The sequence below is a fragment of the Stigmatopora argus genome, chromosome 20 (genome assembly GCF_051989625.1).
Source record: "Stigmatopora argus isolate UIUO_Sarg chromosome 20, RoL_Sarg_1.0, whole genome shotgun sequence".
Taxonomy (NCBI): Eukaryota; Metazoa; Chordata; class Actinopteri; order Syngnathiformes; family Syngnathidae; genus Stigmatopora; species Stigmatopora argus.
Genome location: NC_135406.1, coordinates 5,245,023 through 5,269,806, shown reverse-complemented (window position 1 = coordinate 5,269,806; position 24,784 = coordinate 5,245,023). Strand labels below are relative to the sequence as shown.

Below are 24,784 nucleotides of genomic sequence, written 5' to 3'. Positions count from 1 at the left end.
GAGGGAGTTGCAAGGAAGAGGCAAGCCATTTCATTTGAAACGAGTGGCAATAATAACGAAGCTTGATGCGGGTGAGAGTGGTGAGCGTTTCACAGGCATACAACAGAAAGATCGAGCAGCAGGACCCAAATATTGAACGTTGCACAAAGTTTGCAAATCAATTGAATGATGCCATACAGTGCTACCGCATCATTTATGATGAAAAAAAAGAAGAAAACTGCAATCGTCATTAGGTCGCTTCTTTTGGCCAGTTTCTAAGACATAAATCTCTCTCTCTCTCTACAGTACTGTACATATTCTCTCCATTTTATTAGATGTTTTTTTTTTCAGTACAAACCAATGCGTGTTACTTATACAAGCCTTAAACATACAAATGCACTTATAGAAACCTTCAATATACTTATATCGGCCTTAAACATAAATTATAATACAAAATATAGCACTGAATCAACTTACAAACAAATTCAACTTATGAACAATCGCTCGGAACCAATTGCGTTCGTAAGTAGGGGAGCGTCTGTATACTCTTCTCATATTATAAAAAAAACACTGAAAAAAATGCAAAGCTCCGCCCAGTGCTCGAAGATATTATTACACGTTCAAAATTCTACAGGGGAGAGCATGATTTGCATACAAAATGGCCGCCAAGGCATTTTGGCTTCATCCTCACTACCGTCCAACCTCGGAGTAATCGAGTGTGAAGGTTGTTGGACTAAACTGCCATTAACCTCTCCAATATAGACAACTGAAGACCGGGTGTGCCCGCCGTCTGCCCGTCCAATTTGAATATTCCCAAATTGTTGTACAGTGTATGCGTGCCTGGCATGCTTAGGCCAGTTCAGAACCTGCCGCTTAATTTGCTGCCAGGTCACCCGACATTATACCATGCAGAACTGGGCCATCTGCCATAGCTGGATTTTACTCATGGGGTGATAGACAATGAGTTTGTATATCTCTGCTTTCTAAAAATGTATTTTTCCTGCTGAAAAAAGCACTAGATTTCAGATATAGAGATTGGAAAATTTTAAGGGGGGCCTATATGCGAGAAAATACAGTAATTGACTCATAAATCATGGAAACTAGAATGTGTTACCGTATTTTCCGGACTATAAGTTGTGTTTTGTTAAAAATGTTTAGACGGAGGTGCGACTTATACTCCAGTTTATCAATTCACATGTTTTTACACTGATTGGGAATTTTGTGGGTGGACTTTTGACATATTTTCTAAATCTTGCCAAAGCGTATAGAGACTTTCACCTTTAAAATAAAAAAGCCATGGCTGTTTTTCAAATTATTTTTTTAGGGCTGTTTTTCAAATTAATTTATTTTTAGGGTTGTTTTTCAAATTAATTTATTTTTACGGTTGTTTTTCCAAATGTAATGTATTTTTAGGGTTGTTTTTCAAATTAATTTATTTTTACGGTTGTTTTTTTAATTAGTTATTTTTGAATACTCAATTATTTTTAATTAATTCATTTTTTTGTGGTTGTTTTTCTTTTGAATTATTTTTTTCTTTTTTTTAAATTGCTTTATTTTGGGGGTTGTTTTTTTCTTTGTTTTTTAAATTAATTTATTTTTAGGGTTGTTTTTTTAATTAGTTATTTTTGTAATGCTCAGTCTATTTTAATTTATTTATTTTTTCTGGTTGTCTTTCTTTTGAGTTATTTTTATTCTTTGTTTTTTAAATTACTTTATTTTTGGGGTTGTTTTTTTCTTTGTTTTTTAAATTAATTTATTTTAGGATTGTTTTTTTAAATTAGTTATTTTTAAATACTCAGTCTTTTTTTAATTAATTCATTTTTTGTGGTTGTTTTTCTTTTGAATTATTTTTTCCTTTGTTTTTTTAAATTCATTTATTTTTGGGTTGTTTTTTTCTTCATTTTTTCAAATTAATTTATTTTTGGGTTTTTTTGTGCATGGTCGCCAGCAGAAAAAAAAAACTAAAAAAACAACCACAGAAAAGAAATTCATTTAAAAAAATTGAGTTTTCAAAAAATTATTAATTCAAAAAACAACCCCAACAATAAATTAATTTAAAAAACAAAGGAAAACAATGCTCCATCCTCATAAAAAAAACATGTCCTTATGGTTAGCATACAAAACGCGCACACTGTCACAAAACAACAATTATGAAATTAAATGAACCTCCTTCCAGGCAAACACCTGGTCGACTAAATTTGAATGTGGGGAATAGATTATGACAATGATTATAAAAACCCCCGTGGAAAAATATTCGCATTAATGGCGAGCTACTTCGTAAACTGACTGCCAGAAATGAAATGTAGTTTTTAAAGTCAGACATTTTGGCAAGAGCTAATATTCATTAAGCATATGATCACAAGCTGGGCCGGTTTTTGCTCTAAGCATTATGGGAGACTGTCCACGGCGCCATCTTGGTGGGGGCGCTGAAGTTCCCCACCTTAAAAAAAATCAATTATATTGCCAGTTTTCGAGATTATTTGACGGTGTGCTCCATTACGAACTTCTCAGATGGTCACTGTTTCCCCCTAGCGGCAGTAAAGCATCACTGCATCCGGTTTAAAATGGAGCAATAACCACGCTGTCGATAATTGCTCATTAATTTGAATATATGTATGGTTTAAATATGAGTAAAATGATTGGTGTTGACTCATTTTCTGCCTGGTGATTATTTTGGACATATATCTGAATATGAAATTTTAAAAAAGGTTCTCTGATGGTGGAATATTATCAGGCGACTCCATCATACGTGGCCTGGAGGGGTGGGAGATCAAATGAGCATTAAATAAAAAATGGCGGGTCGCCATCGGAGCATTAAATTGCCTTGACAAATCAAAACCCAATTAGAGCATCTCCAAAAGACATTATGCATAAATCTAATCTTGAATCCGGATTGGGTGACTCAGCGGAACTTTTGCACATGCGAAATATTGGGAAAATATGTCTTTTGGACAGGGTTTGTCCCGAAGGGGGCTACTAGGGTTGGGGTAGTTTCAGAGTTGGCACGGGAACATGTGAAATTGTCCATTTCTGTTGTTGATAGGCGGAGCAAATGGAAATAAAAAAGTAAATAATTTTGTAGTCATTTAAATGACATCCGACATGAATTCATATAAATCAAGAAATCATACGAGGACCGCGTTTTGAACCTGTAACTAACACGAGTGAAAAAGTTCATACATACCAGTATTGAAATAACAGTAGTATAGGTGGTGGTAGTTTTGGTGGTAGTGGTGGTCGGGGTAGTGGGGATAGTGGGGATAGTGGTGGTAGTAGGAGTAGTGATAGTGGTTGTAGTAGTGGTGGTAGTAGTGGTAGTGGTAGTAGTAGTAGTAGTAAGAGTAGTCGTAGTGGTAGTAGTAGTGGTAGTAGTAGTGGTAGTAGTGGTAGTAGTAGTGGTAGTAGTAGTATCAGGATCAGTAATGGTAGTAGTAGTATCAATATCAGTGGTAGTAGTAGTAGTAAAAGTGGTGGTAGTAGTATTAGTAGTAAAAGTGGTATTAGTAGTAGTAAAAGTGGTAGTAGTAGTAGTGGTGGTAGTGGTGGTAGTAGTAGTAGTGGCAGCGGTAGTGGTAGTAGTAGAAGTAGTAAAAGTGGTAGTAGTAGCTGTAGTGGTAGTAGTGGTACTAGTGGTAGTAGTAGAAGTAGTAAAAGTGGTAGTAGTAGCTGTAGTGGTAGTAGTAGTACTAGTGGTAGTAGTGGTACTATTGGTAGTATTAGTCATAGTGGTAGTAGTAGTAGTGGTAGTAGTAGTAGTGGTAGTAGTAGTAGTAGTGGTAGTAGTAGTAGTGGTAGTAGTAGTAGTGGTAGTGGTAGTAGTAGTAGTGGTAGTAGTAGTAGTGGTAGTAGTGGTAGTAGTGGTAGTAGTGGTAGTAGTGGTAGTGGTAGTAGTGGTAGTAGTGGTAGTAGTAGTAGTGGTAGTAGTGGTAGTAGTAGTAGTGGTAGTGGTGGTAGCGGTAGTGGTAGTGGTAGTATTAGTAATAGTGGTTGTAGTGATAGTGGTAGTATTAGTAATAGTGGTTGTAGTGGTAGTGGTAGTATTAGTAATAGTGGTTGTAGTGGTAGTGGTAGTATTAGTAATAGTGGTAGTAGTAGTAGTAGCAGTAGCGGTAACGGTAGTGGTAGTAGTAGTAACAGTAGCGGTAATGGTAGTGGTAGTAGTAGTAGCAGTAGCGGTAATGGTAGTGGTAGTAGTAGTAGCAGTAGCGGTAGTGGTAGTGGTAGTGGTAGTATAGTCTTAATTTGTAGCTCAATTTTTGTCATTTGATTCAAATCAACCGGTTTTAGCCAGTCAAAACATTCCCAGAAATAATTTTAATAGAGAATAACCAACGCTTCACAACACGGTCAAGCTTTAATAACTCTTATACCTCTTTTCTTATTAATTGATTATGTATTATTATTTATTATTTATGTGGCATTCAATTCACAACATTAAGTCAAAAGACTAATACTAATATTTGCATTGATCTTTGAGAAATGTGATATAAACTAAAAATGAAGATAATTTTGCTTGTTTCTAATTTATTTATTTATTTGAAATATTCCCAAAGTGGAATAATTGCTCTAAATGTCCAATTTTTTTCAAAATAAAGAGCATTCATGACTAAACATTTTTTCTCAAATGTCTTATTTTGAAGGCTCAACTTCTCTTCTCATTCCTCTTCTGACCTCTAGTGGCTAACCAAGAGATTTACAGTCATCTTAACAGATATATAAGCAATAAAATACTCTCATTATGTATATGGAAAACATTTTTTACATCACTTACCTGCAAAAATCCCACACAAATAAAATCCATATTTACTGTACTTTCTTAAATGATAATTTAGCATAGTATTTCCCTGTGTGAGGTGGACAAAAAGCATGCCGTTGCCATGGAAATCTATCAAATTATTGGATACATTTGAGTCATAAAAATGGATGGAACAACTTACTGAGGCTACAGTCTATCCTGATACAATCTGGCGGGAAGAGAGAGCGAAATGGTGAGATTAAATAAATAAAAAAAGAGAGAAAGAGAGAGAGAAAAGACATTTTACATCCTTCAAGGTAGACATTCTGCAGAAAACCAAGTATTGCTCTGGGCCCACCATCCGGGGACAGGCTCCGAGTCAGGACCACCCTTTCACTTCCTCAGAGACCCCCATCGTGGCTTCCGGCTACAAAAGTTCTGCAAGAGGCGACGTATTTTTTACGTTCTTATTTTAGACCAATCTATGTGTTAAATTGACATTGTCGGTACTCAGAGTACTGTATTTGTCGCACTATGATGCACAAATAAAAGACTATTAGCCGGCAGTGCACATATTAATATTGATTAATCATTGTATGAACTTACCTTTAGCTCCCTTATCTAGTAGATGTATAACACAATCCCCTACTACTACTATTACTACTCCTACTACTACAGCTCCATCTAGTGGATTCATAACGCAACCCCCACCCACTACTAATAATACTACTACTACTAAAGCGACATTTAGTGGATGTATAACAGAATCCCCTACTACTACTACCACCACCAGTCTTACAATTACTACTCTAGCTCTATCTAGTGGATGTATAACACAAAACCTACATTGCTATTGCCACTGCTATTGCTACTACTACTATTACTGCTACTACAACTACCACTACTACTATTACTGCTACTACAACTACCACTACTACTATTACGACTACTACTAGAGGATGTATAACACAACCACTAACCACTGCTACTCCTACCACTACTGCTGCTACTACTACCACTACTACTGCTACTGCCACTGCCACTGCCACTGCTACTGCCACTGCTACTGCTACTGCTACTACTACTACTGCCACTGCTATTGCTACTGCTACTACTACTACTACTCTACTACTACCACCAGCACTACACCTCCATCTAGTGGATGTATAAGACAATTCCATACTACCACCACTACTACTACAACTACCACTGCAACTACAACAACAACTACTACTACAACTACCACTGCAACTACAACAACAACTACTACTACAACTACCACTGCAACTACAACAACAACTACTACTACAACTACCACTGCAACTACAACAACAACTACTACTACAACTACCACTGCAACTACAACAACAACTACTACAACTACCACTGCAACTACAACAACAACTACTACTACAACTACCACTGCAACTACAACAACTACTACTACAACTACCACTGCAACTACAACAACAACAACTACTACTACAACTACAACAACAACTACTACTACTACAACTACAACAACAACTACTACTACAACTACCACTGCAACTACAACAACAACTACTACTACAACTACTACTGCAACTACAACAACTACTACTACAACTACTACTGCAACTACAACAACAACAACTACTACAACTACCACTGCAACTACAACAACTACTACTACAACTACCACTGCAACTACAACAACAACAACTACTACTACAACAACTACTACTACTACAACTACCACTGCAACTACAACAACAACTACAACTGCAACTACAACAACAACAACTACTACAACTACTACTGCAACTACAACAACTACTACTACAACTACTACTGCAACTACAACAACAACAACTACTACTACAACTACTACTGCAACTACTACTACTACAACTACTACTGCAACTACAACAACAACAACAACTACTACTGCAACTACTACTGCAACTACAACAACTACTACTACAACTACTACTGCAACTACAACAACAACTACTACTACTAATACTACTACAACTACAACTACTACTACTGCTACTGCTACTACTGCTACTGATACTACTACTGCTACAACTACTACTACTACTGCTACAACTACTGCTACTATTGCTACAACTACTGCTACTATTGCTACTACTACTACTATAATAGTATACTATTAGTATAGTATACTACTTACTAACCACTAACACGACCACCACCACAGCCACCACCACCACCACCACCACCACCACCACTACTACCACTACCACTACTACTACTACTAACGCCACCACTACTATTACTACTCCTACTACTAGAGGATGTATAACACAACCACTAATGTGTCTAATATATGAAACACATTTTAAGATAGGCCATCCATTAAAGGTGTGCCTCATAGTGGGGAAAATACAGTATTCTGAGTTCGTTCTATCGCTTTCCACTTCAAATGGATTGCAAATGGATTGGACGTCTACTCGTGGTTAATCGCCCAGAGGAACAACACCTCATTGGCTGCCATTGACGACACAAGACGTCCAATCCACATTAAGTGGGAGGCGAATGAACATTTTCTGAGGCCTCTCTTAATACCAACCATGTCATTTTAGTTAGCATCATTACTTTCAGTTCATATACCAAATTTCAAGTTTATCGAGTCAAAAATGAGTACGGCACTTGATTCTTGCAGTACTTTTGTGTCGCCAGAAACCCCCAAAAAGTCGGGAGAAAGGGTGATCTGCGCATCCCAGCCACATCATGTTGCACTCATGACAAAAAAACTTTTTTTTTGTAGATAATTTCCTTTGCTTTTATATTTACTCTAATTACCTGCACTTGATTATGGCTGAGTTGCGGTCTCGAGCTGTCAACCGCGACAGAATAGTGGACACAAACAGTCGGGGAACCAGCACAAAGGGGGTTAAAGGGGGTCAAATTGGGTAAATATCCACCACCAAGTGATCCAGTAAAAAAAAATGGCGGTCACTTTTGGATTTGAGGTTAGCCTGGACAACGACTATCATTTGGAAGAAATGGTAACAGGAGCAATGAGCTGGTCTCCCTGACAGTTTGATCCGAGGCCGCAGAAACACACGCCGTTGAAGGGATGAAAAGTTCCGGGGTGGGGGAGAAGGGGTGGGCCGGTGTGGATGATCAGCGGGTAAGAAAAAAAATGGAGAGGAGAGAGTAAAAGTTGATTTCCTGTTCGTGTTTTTGATTCCTTTGCAAGATTAAACTATTACAAAAGAGAACTATTTGAAAAGCATTACAAAATTAGATAATATGGAGTTTTATTTTGAAAATGACCCTTGGAAAAAGGGTCACAAATTAAAAAAAAGACCAGTGTGTTAATGGTGTTAAATTAAAAAAGGGAACTATTTTAAAAGCAGTAGAAAATTAGATCATATCGAGTTTTATTTTGAAAATGCCCCCAGGAAAAAGGGTCACAAAATTTGAAACAAAAATCAAGTGTGTTAATGGTGTTATGTTAAAAAAGGGAACTATTTTAAAAGCAGTAGATTAAATTAGATCATATGGAGCTTTATTTTGAAAATGACCCTTGTAAAAAGGGTCACAAAATTTGAAAATAAATCAACAGTGTTTAATGGTGTTAAATTTAAAAAAAGGAACTATTTAAAAAGCAGTAGAAAATTAGATCATATGGAGCTTTATTCTGAAAATCACCCTTGGAAAAAGGGCCACATTTAAAAAAAATGAACAGTGTGTTAATGGTGCTAAATTAAAAAAAGGGAACTATTTTAAACGCAGTAGAAAATTAGATCATATGGAGCTTTATTTTGAAAATCACCCTTGGAAAAAGGTCACAAAATTTGAAAAAATATGAACAGTATGTTAACGGTGTTCGCTAAAAACAAAAACGGGAGTAAAAGTTGATTTCCTGTTTGTGTTTTTTATTCCTTTGCATGATTAAACTATTATAAAAGAGAAATATTTGAAAAGCATTAAAAATTAGATCATAGAGCTTTATTTTGAAAATGACCCCAAGAAAAAGGGCCACAAAATTTGAAAAAATACGAAGTGTGTTAATTGTGTTAAATTTTAAAAGGGAACTATTTTAAAAGCAGTAGAAAATTGGATCATATGTAGCTTTATTTTGAAAATGACCCTAGTAAAAAGGGCCACAAAATTTGCCGAAATTCGTTTTTTGACGTTTAGCATCTCTCTAAATTGATCAAAGCGGGATAGTGGAACAAAAAAGGTGAAGCAACGGCGAAAGAACCCGTCTTGCAGTTTTAGTAGCGGCCAAAAGAGGGAGTACTCCCTCCCATGTGAGCGCGGATGCCGTTACAGTGAGAAAAGTTTCAAAACAGGTTGACGATGAGAACGTCAGAGATGGAAGAAAAGATGGCGGCAGCTGGGGGACGGCGGCGGCCTACCGAGGTTGACGGTGAGCTTAACGCGGCCCCCATCCAGCTCTAGGCGGAGCGTGTCGGCCGACTCCTTGGACGTGCTAGCCACTAGCAGGCCGTAAGCGCGCTGGGACATGAAGCGCAACGCTACGTCCTCAGCCTCCGTGTGCATGGCGATGGGCATGATTATCTTCAGATACATGCTACCGTCGTAGCTCAGCACGGTTGCCTCTGCGTGGAAGAAGATCCTCAATTAATCTCTATGTGACATCCAGAAAATATCCAGAAAACGGTTGGAATTTGAGCGTTTTGAATTTTTTGCTCAACCAGTTGTTGCAGTACCAGATACAGCCACTTGGCAGCAGGAAAACCTCACTAAAGCAATCTTTTGTTTTTGATGGATGCATACAAACTCGAATATGATTTTCCGTATGTATGCGGGTCAAAGGTTAGCATTGACGTCCAATCTATTTGGATTAGGAGGGCTGGCAGTGAATGAGTCAAAGCTCCTTTAATTATAATTCAGTTTTGCAACCTATACATATTTTCTGTTTGGAATATACAGGAATTAGTATTAATAAGGGCGATAGTAGAGGTTTTGTAATCTTGATGATATTTTTAGTTGCTGAGAAATATTGTCCGAAAAAGAGAAAAAAAAAATCTGTGAGGTTATAGTGAAATTTTTAGGGAAAAATAACTTATATATATATATGTATATTTCAGCAACACGCTTATTTATTTATTCATATATTTATTTAGTAATTTATTTATATATATATAATTTATATATATATATATATATATATATATATATATATATATATATATATATATATATATATAATGTATTTATATATCTATTTAGTAATTTATTTATATATTTATTTAGTAATTATTTATATATTTATTCAGTAATTTATTTATATATTTATTTAGTAATTTATTTATATATTTATTTAGTAATTATTTATATATTTATTCAGTAATTTATTTATATATTTATTTAGTAATTTATTTATATATTTATTTAGTAATTATTTATATATTTATTTGGTAATTTATTTATATATTTATTTAGTAATTTATTTATTTATTAACTTAACGTTGTCTTGCGTCATGGCGTCATGACGTCATGGCGTCATTGCGTCATTGCGTCATGACGTCATGACGTCATGCCGTTATGGCATTGTCAACTTGCAGTTTTGTGCATGTTGACTTTTTATGCGCATATAAGCCACACCTTGAATCAGTCATCACTTTTATCCGACAAATGCGGCTTATATGTGAGTAATTACAGTATATTTTTGTGTTTAAGTGTACACAAACAGATATATTTTCAAACCTGTTGGCAGTTAATGGAGAAGAGAGTTTGCAATTTTGCTCTATTGCTATTGTTTCTGTTACTAAACACTCACTTGAGAACCACACCTGAGTGATTCATAACTGAAAATAACTCGGGTGAACGCACCGATCTCACAATTGGTCCCCAGGAACCCTGTGGTGGTGCAATCGCATATGTAGCGGTTCCATCCCTCCTTGCACACGCCGCCGTTGCCACAGGGGGCGCTGCTGCATCGCTTCTGCAGCTCACGCGTGCAGAAGCTGCTCACGCCTAGCGCGCTTTGGATCTCAGCCAGACGTCGGACATCGCGGCTCTTGCCGTCGATGAAGAGGTCGCGGACGCAGCCCACGTAGCCGTAGTTGAGCAGCGCCGTCCACACCTCGGGCGGCAGGATGAGCTCCGTCTTGGACTCCGGGAGGCCGCCCAGGTACATGTCGCTGTCCAGGTCTAGGATCTCGCTGCCCTCTGGGGAGCTGAAGGGCATACTGCGACTGTTGACCGAGATGGAGCCTGAAAGGTGAAAATGCATCAGTCTCATGCAGTTTGGTTCGCGGGTCACATTCATGCTAACTAGATCTGATCCCATCCATTTTTGGCCCCAAAAAATATGGTACTCGGACGATTCGCCGAAAGACGTTTGGCTGACGGACAGTTCGCCGAACGGACGTTTCGCCGAAACGCTTGCCCCGCCCCCGGATCGTGTGTGTACATGTTTTTCAACCTCGGCCTGTGGGCCATATACGGCCCGTTACAGATAACATTCATTTAGGAATAACAAGGGCATGTACTGCCCTCCGCTGGACATATTTCTAAATACAAGTACATACTACACTACAATGTGCTGCCAATTTTTTATATTTTTTTATTTTAATCCTTGCGTTTAAAGTAGTAGCCATTTGGGCACGCAATGTAATTAATCAAAGCTGGGGATTGATGTCTGACACTGAGAAAAAACAACACTAGAAGACTTATGTGAAATTCTAAGTGCCTTTGACAGACTAGATGGCTTAGAGAACAATACCTGAAAATGCCATGGAACACACTTTTACTTCTAGTTTAATTTTAAATAATTTCCCATTATTTTAGGAAATATATATTCAAAATGATTTGCTGAGAACCTTAATTCAAAGATTAATCTCAACGTTTTCTATGCTGGTGTAAGTTTTCTGGAGTAGGATTTCTGGATTTACAATTTCATTACATTAGTACTTACTGTTACTACTACTTTATTTTCTGTATTTCTTCTGTCACGTACTGTTCTGCGTCATCTCCAAATGGCTACTACTTTAAACGCATCCTAAAACAGAAAGTCGGCACTCATGATTTACTTTCTCGGGCCACAAAAAAATGATGTGGCGGACCAGATTTGGCCCCCAGGCCGCAAATTTGACACATGTGGTCTAGTTGGTAGTTGTGTGAGGATCATGGAACGAATTTGAGAATTTACATATAATGTACACTTCTACTTACGGAATTTTCAAGTCACGAAAAGTCTCGGAACCAATTAATTTCGTAAGTACAGGTATGACTGTATATGTAAATATATATAAATGTATGTAAGACATTAACAAATCATATCCTTCTAATTTTATCTTTTTGTGTGTGTTTCCTCACATATCATGTGGGCCGGACAATTTTAGATATAATATTTAGATTTTTTTGTTTTATAAATCGATTAAAAGAACTGGATTAAAAGCCCTAAATATTATTTTTTATAGATCTAATACAATTTTAATTTAAGCTTTTTTTCTTAGTAAGGGAAAATCATTTATTTAATCATTTGTTTTTCATTGCGAAAGGAAACCATTTTTTTTCTTTAATTATATGCCATATTTAAGTGGAAAACAGAAAATATTTTTATATATTTTTACTTCTTACAAAATGATTTTTGAACTAAAAACACAGAAAAAAAATGATTAAAAAATTGCAATTATTGATTTAAAAGGGGGAAAATATTATATACATAATATATAATTCTAATTTTATATACATCTATAGTCTTCATTTTAATTTGATCCTAAAACAGAAAGTCGGCACTCATGATTTATTTTCTCGGGCCACACAAAATGATGCGGTGGGCCAGATTTGGCCCCCAGGCCGCCACTTTGACACCTGTGATGTATAGTAAGGGTGTCAGACCATTTTAGATATAATATTTTATATTTCTATTTAATAGATCTAAAACAATGTTTATTTTAGCTTTTTTAAATATATTTTTAGATTTCACAAAATGATTTTTGAACGAAAAACACAGAAAAAATGGATTAAAAAATTGCAATTATTGATTTAAAAGGGGGAAAAATCAGGAAATTTAACATACATCTATACTTTATTTTAATTTAATCCTAAAACAGAAAGTCAGCACTCATGATTTACTTTCCCGGGCCACACAAAATAATGCGGCGGGCCAGATTTGGCCCCCGGGCCGCCACTTTGACACATGTGGGCTAAGGGCTGGGGTAGCAAAAGTTGAGCAAAGTCCAATAGTGTGCGAACTCAGTCACATAACTCGTAAAATTGTAGTTTTACAGCCCATGGGTCATGAAAAAAATAGCATTTAAGTCTTTACATACAGTTTAAATTAGCTACAAAGTCAGGCACTTGGGCCAGATCGGCCCCCCAAGTTGTCCGCTTCCCACCCGCGTGCTGTATGTTTGACACCCCTGGTCCAATGTGTTCCTAACAGTCTAAATCGAGGAGAAAGGAAGCAGAACGAAGCCCCACCCCCGCCCCCATCTCGCTCTCTGTGATTAACGGCTCTGTCTTCATTTTCTATTAAAAGCCAATTACGGCGGCGAGATCACACGGCGACAGACGCGTACGCTTCGTCAAACGCTTTCTCGTTTAGAAGCGAAGAGCGCTTGCCTGCTGTTCATCAGTCACACATGTGCAGATGTTCCCATTTGAGACCAACTTGAAAGGAACCGAGACCACTTGAGATCGTTACCTTTCCGTCCTTCTCTCTGGAAGTCCACGTGACACCATTCGCCATCGTTGACCTTCCGGTTGCTAGCCTTTAGCTTGGTTTTTCCCGAGCCCATGTCGATCAGCAAGTACAAATACCCCTCCAGGAGCTCCAGGGCAAAGTAATCGGTCTTCAGTTCCCTGCCGGGCTTCTGCTCTTTGGGACCCTGAGGACGCCCGTGGCTGAACAATAGGAGTCCGCTAGGCTCGGTGGTTCGGAAATCGAAGGAGATTGAACCCGTTTTCTTAGCGTTCCACTTGGGCAACGAGATGAAAGCCTCAGGGGTCTCGAAGGTGACCGGGTCCAAGGCCGCCACGTCTTCGCAGCGGAACACCAGGTCGCCACTCAAGGTGATTTTAGGGTCGCGCTGAATAGCCAAGCGGGACAGCTCCAGCTTAAAGTCGTTGTTCTTGTACACCACCTTGAGAAAACCCAAAAAAAGAACGTTATAACCTGGTGAGATGACACAAAAACAGGCCCAGACCCAAAGAAAGAAACAAACCGCTTTGGGCGACTGTTGGCGTACCTCAGGGTACTTTATTATGCCCACTCAAATTGCGTCTGGGTATTTATCATTCAGTGCCACGAGCAAAGTAAATAATCCCCGATTCTTGTTGTTTTCAAAGATCCAGACAACATTCAGGGGGCTCTTTTGTGGGTGTGTTTTTTTCTCCTGGGCTTCTTCATGCTCTTGATTAAAAGGGGCTAAGACAAACACTATTTTCTGTAGATAAGGGGGAGGGTTATACCGTATTTTCATGACTATAAGGTGCACATAAGTCTTAAATTTTCTCCAAAATAGACAGGGCGCTTTATAATCCAGTGTATTTTATATATGGACCAATACTAAAATTGTTATCACGATAAAATAAAATAAATCAGTCGATAGGGTATACCATCCTCTACAGCTCTCAACTACGGCAAGCAGCCCCCGACTAATATTTTCCCTGTAGAAAAAGTACTGCGCAGTGACTGCTGGGATATATAGTTCTTTTGTCAATACACCCAATGGATTGTGGCCTGGCGATCGGCATCAACACAGCTTTACGAAGCATGGACGTCGGCAGACAAAAAGGCCATGCAGAAAGTGATTAACACTGCCCAGAGGATTGTCGGCTGCTCTCTGCCCTCACTGGAAGACATTGCCAGCCCTCGTTACCTCAGCAGAGCCAAGAACATCATTAGGGGACCCTTACCACCCTGGTCACAATCTGTTCCAGCTGCTGCCCTCTGGCAGACGCTATAGGTCCCACAAAGCACGGACAAATAGGCTTAAGGACAGTTTTTTCCCCACATCCATCAGAACTCTAAACTCGCGGTAACATAACACACATTCCCTTCTGCGGTAATATAAAAAGAGGTTTGGGTGGTGATCTGCCTCCTACTAGCTGACGGAAGACAGTGAGAGGTAAGCGAGAGGTAAGCGACCTGTATCCACAACAGCAGAGGCCAAATTAGTCCGTAACTTACACTGATTTAGGTCTTTTGCCGAGTAAACGTAGCTTATGGAGAAGCACCATCAATTTCGTCACACGCAGTTTCTGCGTGTGATGACAAGTAGGCTTTTTGTGTTGTGATAACGACAACAGGGGCCTATGTCCGATTATTATTATTATTATTATTATTATATACCATATTTTCACGACTATAAAGCGCACTTAAAAGTCTTAAATTTTCTCCAAAATAGACCGGGCGCCTTACAATCCAGTGTACTTTACATATGGAAAAAAATGTGTCATTCATTGAGGGTGCGCCTTATAATGTGGTGCGCCTTATAGTCGTGAAAATATGGTATATTTACATATACAGTCATACCTGTACTTTCAAAATTAATCGGTTCCAAGACTTTTTTCGTAACTTGAAAATTTCGTAAGTAGAAGTGTACATTATATGTAAATTATCTAATTTGTCCTCACACAACTACCAACTAGACCCTTTAAAATTGGTCAAAATGTCCCAATTTTGTCTGAAAAATGTGAGGAAACACAAAAATGAGAGAAAATTATAAGGAAATGATTTATCAATGTATTTAAATAAATAAAGCATATGAAAATGTGCCCTGCGCCGCTGCCGTTATAGATGTAATACCCGTGTAGGTCTGCCAGATGGCAGCAAAAGCCCATTTCGTTTTCTTTTGGCACCTCTGGATACATTTCTTACATTGTATCTCTTAAAAATGAATACAAATAAACATCTGATTACCATCTTCTGAAAATTATGTGTTCGAATCCCTACTGTATATTGCTTATATACAGGGGCCAGTACTGAAAAGACCCCCGCAATCTGGTTCACGGGGCCGCAACTCAATATAGCGTCCAACAAGTGCAATGAAGATTGATGGAATGGATTGCGCGGGTGGGTACGTGACTCTAAAAAGATGTTATCAATCCCCCCCAGACCCCCCAAAAAGGTGACACTGGAAGGAGAACGCCAACAGAACGTCAATACGAATTTAGAGGGGCGGGGCTGAGAAGGCTGCCCAAATTCATCCAGAGTGAGGAATCAGTCAAAGAAATCAATTTTTAATTTAGCCCGCTGTGAGGATGGCAAAAGCTAGCATAGCGACGCTGCATTTTACGCCGTGGACTTAATTATACCCAAAAATTGACTCGCCGCGATTCCGTTGCCGACGGATCACGGGAACCGCGGCTTATCTTCGCACGGGTGCGCATGACGAGCTAGCGTGTTTTGTCACAAACAAACACACAGGAGGTGTTCCTTCTTGTTTTGATGAACCCGCGCAGTTCGCGGGTTGTCGGCCAAGCGTATCAAAGGCGTTTGGCCTCGGGACGAAAGCCTCGCCGCGGTCCGGCGCTAACGATAAGCCCGGCTAAAACCGAGGTGTTTGGGTCCGTTCCCGAACCGAGACGATTGGTCTAAAAAGTTCTCCAGATCAGCGCTTTTGTTAAAACTCATTTGCCATCGGGTGTTTTGGAGTCGTCCGTCAAAAATATTGATCCTAAACCAGAAACTGGAAATTTCGTAAGTAGAAGTGTACATTATATGTAAAAAGTGTGACTGGCCGCGATTCCGTTGCCGACGGAGTATGGGAACCGCGGCTTATCTCCCCACGGGTGTGCATAATGAGCAAGCGCACATGTGTCAAATTGGCGGCCCGGGGGCCAAATCTGGCCCGCCGCATCATTTTGTGTGGCCCGGGAAAGTAAATCATCAGTTCCGACTTTCTGTTTTAGGATTAAATTAAAATGAAGAGTATAGATGTATATTAAATTTCCTGATTTTCCCCCTTTTAAATCAATAATTGTAATTTTTTAATCCATTTTTAGTTAAAAATCATTTTGTAAAATCTAAAAATAGATTTAAAAAAAAGCTAAAATAAACATTGTTTTAGATCTATAAAAAACTGAATATTCAGGTCTTTTAATCCAGTTCTTTTAATCGATTTATTAAAAAAAATCTAAATATTATATCTAAAAGGGTACAGCCCATGTGTAATCAAGTTGACGTTAAAGCGGCCCGCGAACCAACCCGAGTCTGACACTCTTGAGCTAGCGTATTTTGTGTTAACATTCTCTTTGACCCTCAAAGACCCCGAACATTGCTTCAAGGGATTGGCTAACCCTTTCTCGAGAGCGATTATCAACAAGCCAAACGATAAAAAAAAAAAGATGTCTTCCTACAAGCGTAATTAAGTTAGAGAGGACGATTACGGCGAGCTCCATTAAAAGCGACGGCAAAAGTAATTACTTATTCAATCGGCGCAGCTTTATGAGAAAATGCAGAGGCACCATGTTGCCTTGCCTCTGCACAAGTCATTACCTTTACAAGGGCATAATACTTTCAACTGTGATTGGGGCTTTTGATCGCTTGTTAAGAACTGAAAAAAAAACAGAAAAGGGGAGGGGCATATTCATCTGCGTGGATTTGTTGGTATGTGCTTTCCTATTGCGGCTTTAACACAAGGGCGAGTTCAGTTTTACGTTGCACGATTCTTGTGTCGATTCAAAATCGGTCGAAAATCCACACCTGTCAACCTCAGCCAATTGCTTAATGATCACAATTCCCCTTATTAAGTATTTTCATGACTATAAGGCACACTTAAAAGTCTTAAATTTTCTCCAAAATAGACAGGGCGCCTTATAATCCAGTGCACTTTTATATATGGACCAATACTAAAATTGTTATCACGATAAAATCAAATAAATCTGTCGATAGGGTACACCATCCTCTACAGCTGTCACAACTACGGCAAGCAGCCCCCGACTCTACTATTTCCCCCGTAGAAAAAGTACAGTGACTACTGGGATATATAGTTTTTTGTCAATACACCCAGTATGACGGCGAGCACACTAATTTGGTGCGCGCGTCATTCGGGCTGGATTTACAAAAGAACTCCTGCCGCTAGCTACTAGCTAGCTACTATTTGTGAATGGATTGTGGCCTGGACATCAACATCAACACAGCTTTTGAACGGTGGCAGGCAGTGTTGGGCTAGTTACGCTAGCTACTAGCTAGCTACTATTTGTGAATGGATTGTGGCCTGGACATCGACAGCTTTTGAACGGTGGCAGGCAGCATTGGGCAAGTTACGCTAGCTGCTAGCTAGCTACTATTTGCGAATGGATTGTGGTCACCTGGACGAACGTATAAAACTTAGCGTTTTCGATGACTCATTTGGACAATTGTTCAATTCGGACACAGAAAATGAGGACTTTGATGGATTTGTGGGTGATGATGACGTGAGTACATTGTAAAATGGCTAAATAAAGTACAACCGAACTCAGTTTTGCTTCCGTTGCCTTTTTAAAAACGTGGTTTTAGCGTGTGGGTGTAGCTGGTGTATGTTTTGCCATGCCTGGCTGCATCTATAAAAACGGTGCGTCCTTTGTGTGTGTAAAATACAGAAATAGCACTCGTTATTGACACTGCGGCTAAAAATACGATGTGCCGCATAGTCGTGAAAATACACGGTAATTGGTTCCAGAACTGTTTTCATAACTTGAAAATTTTGTAAGTAGATTTGTACTTTATATGTAAATTCTCTAATTCGTTCCCCGGTCCTTACACAACTACCTAACTACCACAATCCATTCTCAAATAGTAGCTAGCTAGTAGCTAGCGTAACTTTTCCAACGCTGCTTTCCTTGCTTCGTAAAGCTGTGTTGATGTCGATGTATACAGGCCACAATCCATTGGGTGTATTGACAAAAGAACTACATTTCCCAGCAGTCACTGCGCAGTACTTTTTCTACGGGGAAAATAGTAGAGTCGGGGGCTGCTTGCCGTAGTTGCGAGAGCTATTGAGGATGGTGTACCCTATCGACTGATTTATTTTATTTTATCGTGATAACAATTTTAGTATTGGTCCATATATAAAGCGCACTGGATTATAAGGCGCCCTGTCTATTTTGGAGAAAATTTAAGACTTTTACGTGCGCCTTATAGTCGTTAAAATACGGTAATTTCGTAAGTAGAGATCCGACTGATCGTATACACACCCTTCCCAACATGTTAAAGCTTTTCTCAATACATCTATATTTATGGTGCCATATTAAACCCCGCCCCCAGAATGGCAACAAGAAGTTTGACACAAAATCTGCGACTCACGTCTTTGAGGCAGCCCATGAAGTTGTTACTGACGGGCGATCCCGGCAAATCGGCGGTATTAGGGCTCCCGCCGATGTAGAAGAAGTCGTCAGAGCCGAGCATGGTGTAGTCCTCCTGGGTGTAGCCAGTGGTGGTCAGGATGCCATCCACCGAGATGGTTACCTAGCAACGGGAATGCCGGCAAAGCGAATAAAGGGGAATAAATGGAGGAAAAATTAGAGTCCACCCTGACCCCCAAAAATAGAGGACAGACAATTGAGTGACTGGTTTTGTGCTGCTCCATGCTTATTTTGAGCATGAAAATTCGGCACTTCCCATTGAAAACGCATCTCAGGCGCACATATCTAATATATCTTATTAAAAAATATATTATTTAATGTATGCCGACATAGCAGAAAGTACCAAAACGATACATCGTGATGATTCACTTTGCAGAACAAGTTGTTTTTGTATTATGGGTAATTGCTTTTATGCTAGAACTGTTGTTCTGGAACAACTCTATTCCATATTATGTATAATTGCGGCTATTATTCTCTGTTTGTATTCCTGGATTTTTCATAGTCTTTGTTTACTGCACTCTACAGGTCTCATTTTTCTGGTTGTAGTCGTACTTTGCTTTCGAAACCGAGAAACTCATTTTTATGTCTGTTGTGCGGGTGGGGACCCTCGGCAATTCCCCCCCCCAACTCCCACCTACGAGGCTTTTTTTGATGCCTGCAGTGAAGATTTGAGCTTGTAAACATTTGCCTTCCGGGTGCATATTTTGCAGTGTTTTGTTTGTCGTTGATAAACTGCCAGACACCAATGGAGTTCTTCTTAAGGAGGAAAATTCAATCAGGAAAAACAGAAGCCAATCAGCATTGAGCAAAATTGCTACATAGCGGCCTTGATTATTGGCTTTTCAAAATATAAACTCGTCAAAACACACGATGATGCTTCAGAATTCGCCGACAGACATTTTCGATGATCGCCAACCATTTTGAAACAACCTGGGCTGATATCATTGGTTCTCCAAATTGGTTACAAACTGATTTAAAAACACAGAAGAATGAAAAGTGGCCCATGATTGGACCGATTTCTCTATTCTTATTTTAGATATCATTTATAACATTTTTTTTTAGGTTAACCCCTGTGACATACCGTATTTTCTCGCATATAAGCCGCCCCGGCGTATAAGCCGCACTCTTAAAATTGCCTTAAAATCGTTGAATTTGACGAAATCTCACGTATAAGCCGCGCCTTGATTCACAATTTTCACCTCCATATTCATGGTTTTAATAGGGAGTACAAATATGTTACTTTAAAACCTTAAGAAAAATCATGTCCATAGAGATCTAGTTTTGTCACTAATCACCAAGTCTCTCGATGCAATAATAGCATGAGATACACATTACGCAGGTATCAAGGCTGATATTTTAGTGATCGATCGCAAGACCGTCAATCAGCCTTAACAACTATTGGAATGTGCTGACATGGTAAACACTATGAACCCACGTATCAAGGTTACTCGCATCTAGCCAGTCAGAGCACGTTCAACTACCGGTAAAAGATAAGATGGTGGTGCCATGAGTGAGCAATGGCAATTTTTTCTTGTTTTATGAAAGATACGGGTTTTTTTTTTCTTGAATTTCATTCAAATGTGCGTTTGATTGATGATTTTTCTTAAGATTTTCCCCTCAAAGTAACACATTTGTTCTCCCTATTAAAACCATGAATATGGAGGTGAAAATTATGAATCAGGTGGTGGCTTATTGTAACCGGACGTTTCGTCGAAAGACGTTTGGTCCCCGGACGTTTGGTCGACCGGATGTTTGGTCGACCGGACGTTTGGTAGAACGGATGTTTGGTAGAACAGACATTTGGTAGAACGGACGATTGGTCGCCAGGTTCACTCGCTGTCAAATTATGACAGAGAGTTTACTGTTGATATTTTGATATTAGATATTTAGATATTAAACTCTCTCTCTCATGATTATAATTTTGAGAGCTGGTTTCAACAGTAACAACCCGGCGACCAAACGTCCGTTCGACCAAACGTCCGTTCGACCAAACGTCCGTTCGACCAAACGTCCGTTCTACCAAACGTCCGTTCTACCAAACGTCCGTTCTACCAAACGTCCGTTCTACCAAACGTCCGTTCTACCAAACGTCCGTTCTACCAAACGTCCATTCTACCAAACGTCCGTTCGACCAAACGTCCGTTCGACCAAACGTCCGTTCTACCAAACATTCGATCGACCAAATGTCTTTCAACGAAACGTCCGAGTACCTGGCTTATACGCGAGAAATTGTCAAATTCAATGATTTTAAGGCAATTTCAGTGTGCGAATTATACCTGGGAGCGGCTTATATGCGAGTCAATACGGTACATGATGAAACAACACGGGAAAAAACATGAACTTACCTGTGTGGGTAGCCTACCTGTAGAAAAACGTGTATAAGTAGGAATGTATAATTATATCATTCATGTCCATTTTCTTAATATTATAATAATAAAACGGTGTTCCATAGATGTCTGGCAGATTATCAGTTCATGTGTGCGTATGTGTTAGCGCATGTGGGTTAGTAAAGGTCCAAAGTGGGGGGGCGGGTTAGGGTTTACTTGGTTGTGAACACGATTGGTTAGTACTGTGGTCAGTAAAGGGGAGTCAGACACAAAAACGGTTGTTAGTAAACTTGCAATTAGTTTAGTAGCACATCTAATTGCATTTTTTTTTTATTTCGGAGATTTTCAGTCAATCTGGTCGGGAATTCGTCAAGAAAATGGCCGCCAACCAAAGCCATGTTTGACCTGGACGTGTTAAATTCGAATTTTATAAGATAAAATAATCCATTTGAGTTAAAAGCTGGTGCACAAGCCATGCTCTGAACATGGAAACAGCACGGGAAATACACGGGAACAGGGAGAGCACCCGGATGGATGTTATTAAAACACAGGATGTCCACATGGCATGCAAAAAAAAAATCAGGGTAGGAAGAATGACTTGGTTATTTTTTTTTTTTAAAAAGGGGGTCACCAGAAACCAGGAAGAGACGGACAATACGCTAAATTTTCTTGCGATCTTACATTAGCATGGTTTTTCCAATCCTAATCAGGGGGCGTGTCCTCTCTCCCCCAGCCTCTGGCCCCTCCCTCCTTTGATTGATTTGAGGTCGTTATTGGTTTTAGTTTGTTAATTTCAATCCGAAGCAAACAACAAGGAAACGAAACCAAAACAACAACAGGGCGGGAAAGTCGCGGCTAACGTGTAGCGTGGTTGTATTGATTAGATTAGAACCATTGATATATGCATGTATATATGTTAGCCATGATATATACATATACATATATGCTTAATGTAATCTGGTTTTTTGGAGAAAGACGGTGACATGCAGAAGTGCTAATGTTAGTTTTTGGAATATTCATCAAAAAATATATAAAAGAAATACATTACTAATGCTCAATTGGGAAATTTGAACAGTAAAATTCTTTATTTCTTCATAGGGATAAAAAAAACAAAAAAAACCTGAGTAATAATCTAGAAAATATACATTATATTGTTTTTGTAGACCTCTTTCAATGACTACTTTCAAGGTAAGGAAGTACTGGATGGGGAACAAAACATTTGATGTATTAAAATATAAAAGAGGCGGAGCTTGGCAGCTACCTGATGGCGGATTGAACGTAGAAAAGCAAACAGAAGCGAAACGGGGGTAAAAAAAAAAAAAAAAACAGGACAAACCAAAATAAAAGACAGTTAGAATGGGAACTACAATAATGCAGTTTGTTTACCATAGCGTGTCCGATGCCTGCGTGCTGAAAACAGGGAAAGGGATAGGGAAATAAAAATAAAAACCTTAAACTCAGGAGAACACACTTTAAGCCCCGCCCCCCAAAAAGTGGATAAGAAAAGCCATCTCCTCTGAAAAAAGGTAAGAAAGCATTGACTTCCCTACTGTGACAAATCCAAATCAAGAAATAAAGAAAGCAATTGAACAACGATGCTATCATTTTGATCAATAAAAACAAAAGGGATTTAAAAATAAATAAAAAATAAAGGATCACACTACATTTGTTAGTAGGTTACGTTGTAAGGTTAAGTAGAATGGTTCACATTCGGTGGATGACACAGTGTTAGTTAGTGGAAATCATAACTAGAGAGGCCAAACCAAAGCACCAATGAAAAGAATCAAAACTGGAACAAATACAGATTTTGGGGGGGTTAGTAAAAGACACAAGAGTTAGCAAAACTTGTGAGTGTGTGGGTTTGTTAGCATGATTTTTGTTGTCGAGGGTTCTTATGTGAGATGTTTGTTTGGAATTGCTGACTAAAATGAGCCCATGTTTGCTTATTTTTTTTAATGAAACGATGTCAGGATACGCTTTAGAAAAAGAATCCTGCACACATGAAGAATAAGATTGTAGTAAAATCGGAAATAATCTTCTAATGCTAAAGTTTTTGCGATATAAAATGACATTTTATAAAACACGCGGGAAAACAAAGCTCGTCTTTGCCTAGATTGGTTTGAATGATTTGTTTTCTAGGAAAACTGGGCAGACATTTCTGGAAGTCATTTCAATATAACAACACCGTTTATACACCGAAAGAATGCCAGAACAGGGTTTAGGGCCGCGGGTTGTTGTTATAAACACTTTAAACCCAAACAAAAGTAAAGTAAGGCAGCAGAAAAAGCTGAAATAAGTCCATAAAAATCCTCAAATTTGCGTTGTTATTACCAACAAAGGGCGTCAAATTGAAGCATAGTTGCAACAAGACTCTTGATGTGTCCGAGATTAAAATATCGCTTAATGAGCATCTGTAACAGGTCATTTATGACAGAAAAAAGTTCATAAAAATCGTCAAATTTGCATTGTTATGACCAACAAAGGGCGTCAAATTGAAGCATAGTTGCAGCAAGACTCTTGATGGGTCCTAGATTAAAATATCGATTAATGAGCATCTGTGACAGGTCGTTTATGACACAAACAAATCCATAAAAATCATCAAATTTGCCTTGTTATTACCAACAAAGGGTGTCAAATTGAAGCATAGTTGCGGCAAGACTCTTGATGTGTCCTAGATTATAATATCGCTTGATGAGTTGAATGCCAGAACAGGGTTTAGGGCCGCGGGTTGTTGTTATAAACACTTTAAACCCAAATAAGAGCAAAGGCAGCAGAAAAAGCTGAAATAAGTCCATAAAAATCATCAAATTTGCATTGTTATGACCAACAAAGGGCGTCAAATTGAAGCATAATTGTGGCAAGACTCTTGATGTATTCTAGATTAAAATATCGCTTAATGAGCCTCTGTGACAGGTCGTTTATGACAGAAACAAGTCCATAAAAAATGTGAAATTTGCATTGTTATTACCAACAAAGGGCATCAAATTGAAGCAGAGTTGCGGCAAAAGTCTTGATGTGTCCTAGATTAAAATATCTCTTAATGAGCATCTGTGACAGGTCGTTTATGACAGAAACAAATCCATAAAAATCGTCAAATTTGCATTGTTATGACCAACAAAGGGTGTCAAATTGAAGCATAGTTGCAGCAATCTTCTAGATTAAAATATCGATTAATGAGCATCTGTGAGAGGTCGTTTATGACAGAAACAAGTCCATAAAAATCGTCAAATTTGCCTTGTTATTATTACCAACCAAGGGCATCAAATTGAAGCATAGTTGCAGCAAGACTCTTGATGTGTCCGAGATTAAAATATCGCTTAATGAGCATCTGTAACAGGTCAATTATGACAGAAACAAGTCCATAAAAATCGTCAAATTTGCCTTGTTATTATTACCAACCAAGGGCGTCAAATTGAAGCAGAGTTGCGGCAAGACTCTTGATTTTTTGACACAAACA

General features: G+C 38.7%; 1 protein-coding gene across 11 annotated transcripts in view; it reads right to left on the bottom strand.

Annotated features, from left to right (window-relative positions):
- Positions 1–24,784, bottom strand: part of nrxn2b (neurexin 2b) — a 390,097-nt gene that overhangs the window by 189,566 nt on the left and 175,747 nt on the right. For 7 of the 11 annotated variants that reach the window (XM_077589547.1, XM_077589542.1, XM_077589551.1 and 4 more), the window contains 6 exons: positions 22,714–22,737; positions 18,942–19,103; positions 13,356–13,794; positions 10,535–10,918; positions 9,094–9,297; positions 4,917–4,943 (listed from right to left, as the gene is read on the bottom strand). In XM_077589547.1, the coding sequence (XP_077445673.1) occupies positions 4,917–4,943; positions 9,094–9,297; positions 10,535–10,918; positions 13,356–13,794; positions 18,942–19,103; positions 22,714–22,737 (1,240 nt within the window). The remainder of the gene's footprint in view (positions 1–4,916; positions 4,944–9,093; positions 9,298–10,534; positions 10,919–13,355; positions 13,795–18,941; positions 19,104–22,713; positions 22,738–24,784) is intronic. The other 4 variants (XM_077589544.1, XM_077589552.1, XM_077589550.1 and 1 more) reach the window with 2 other exon arrangements.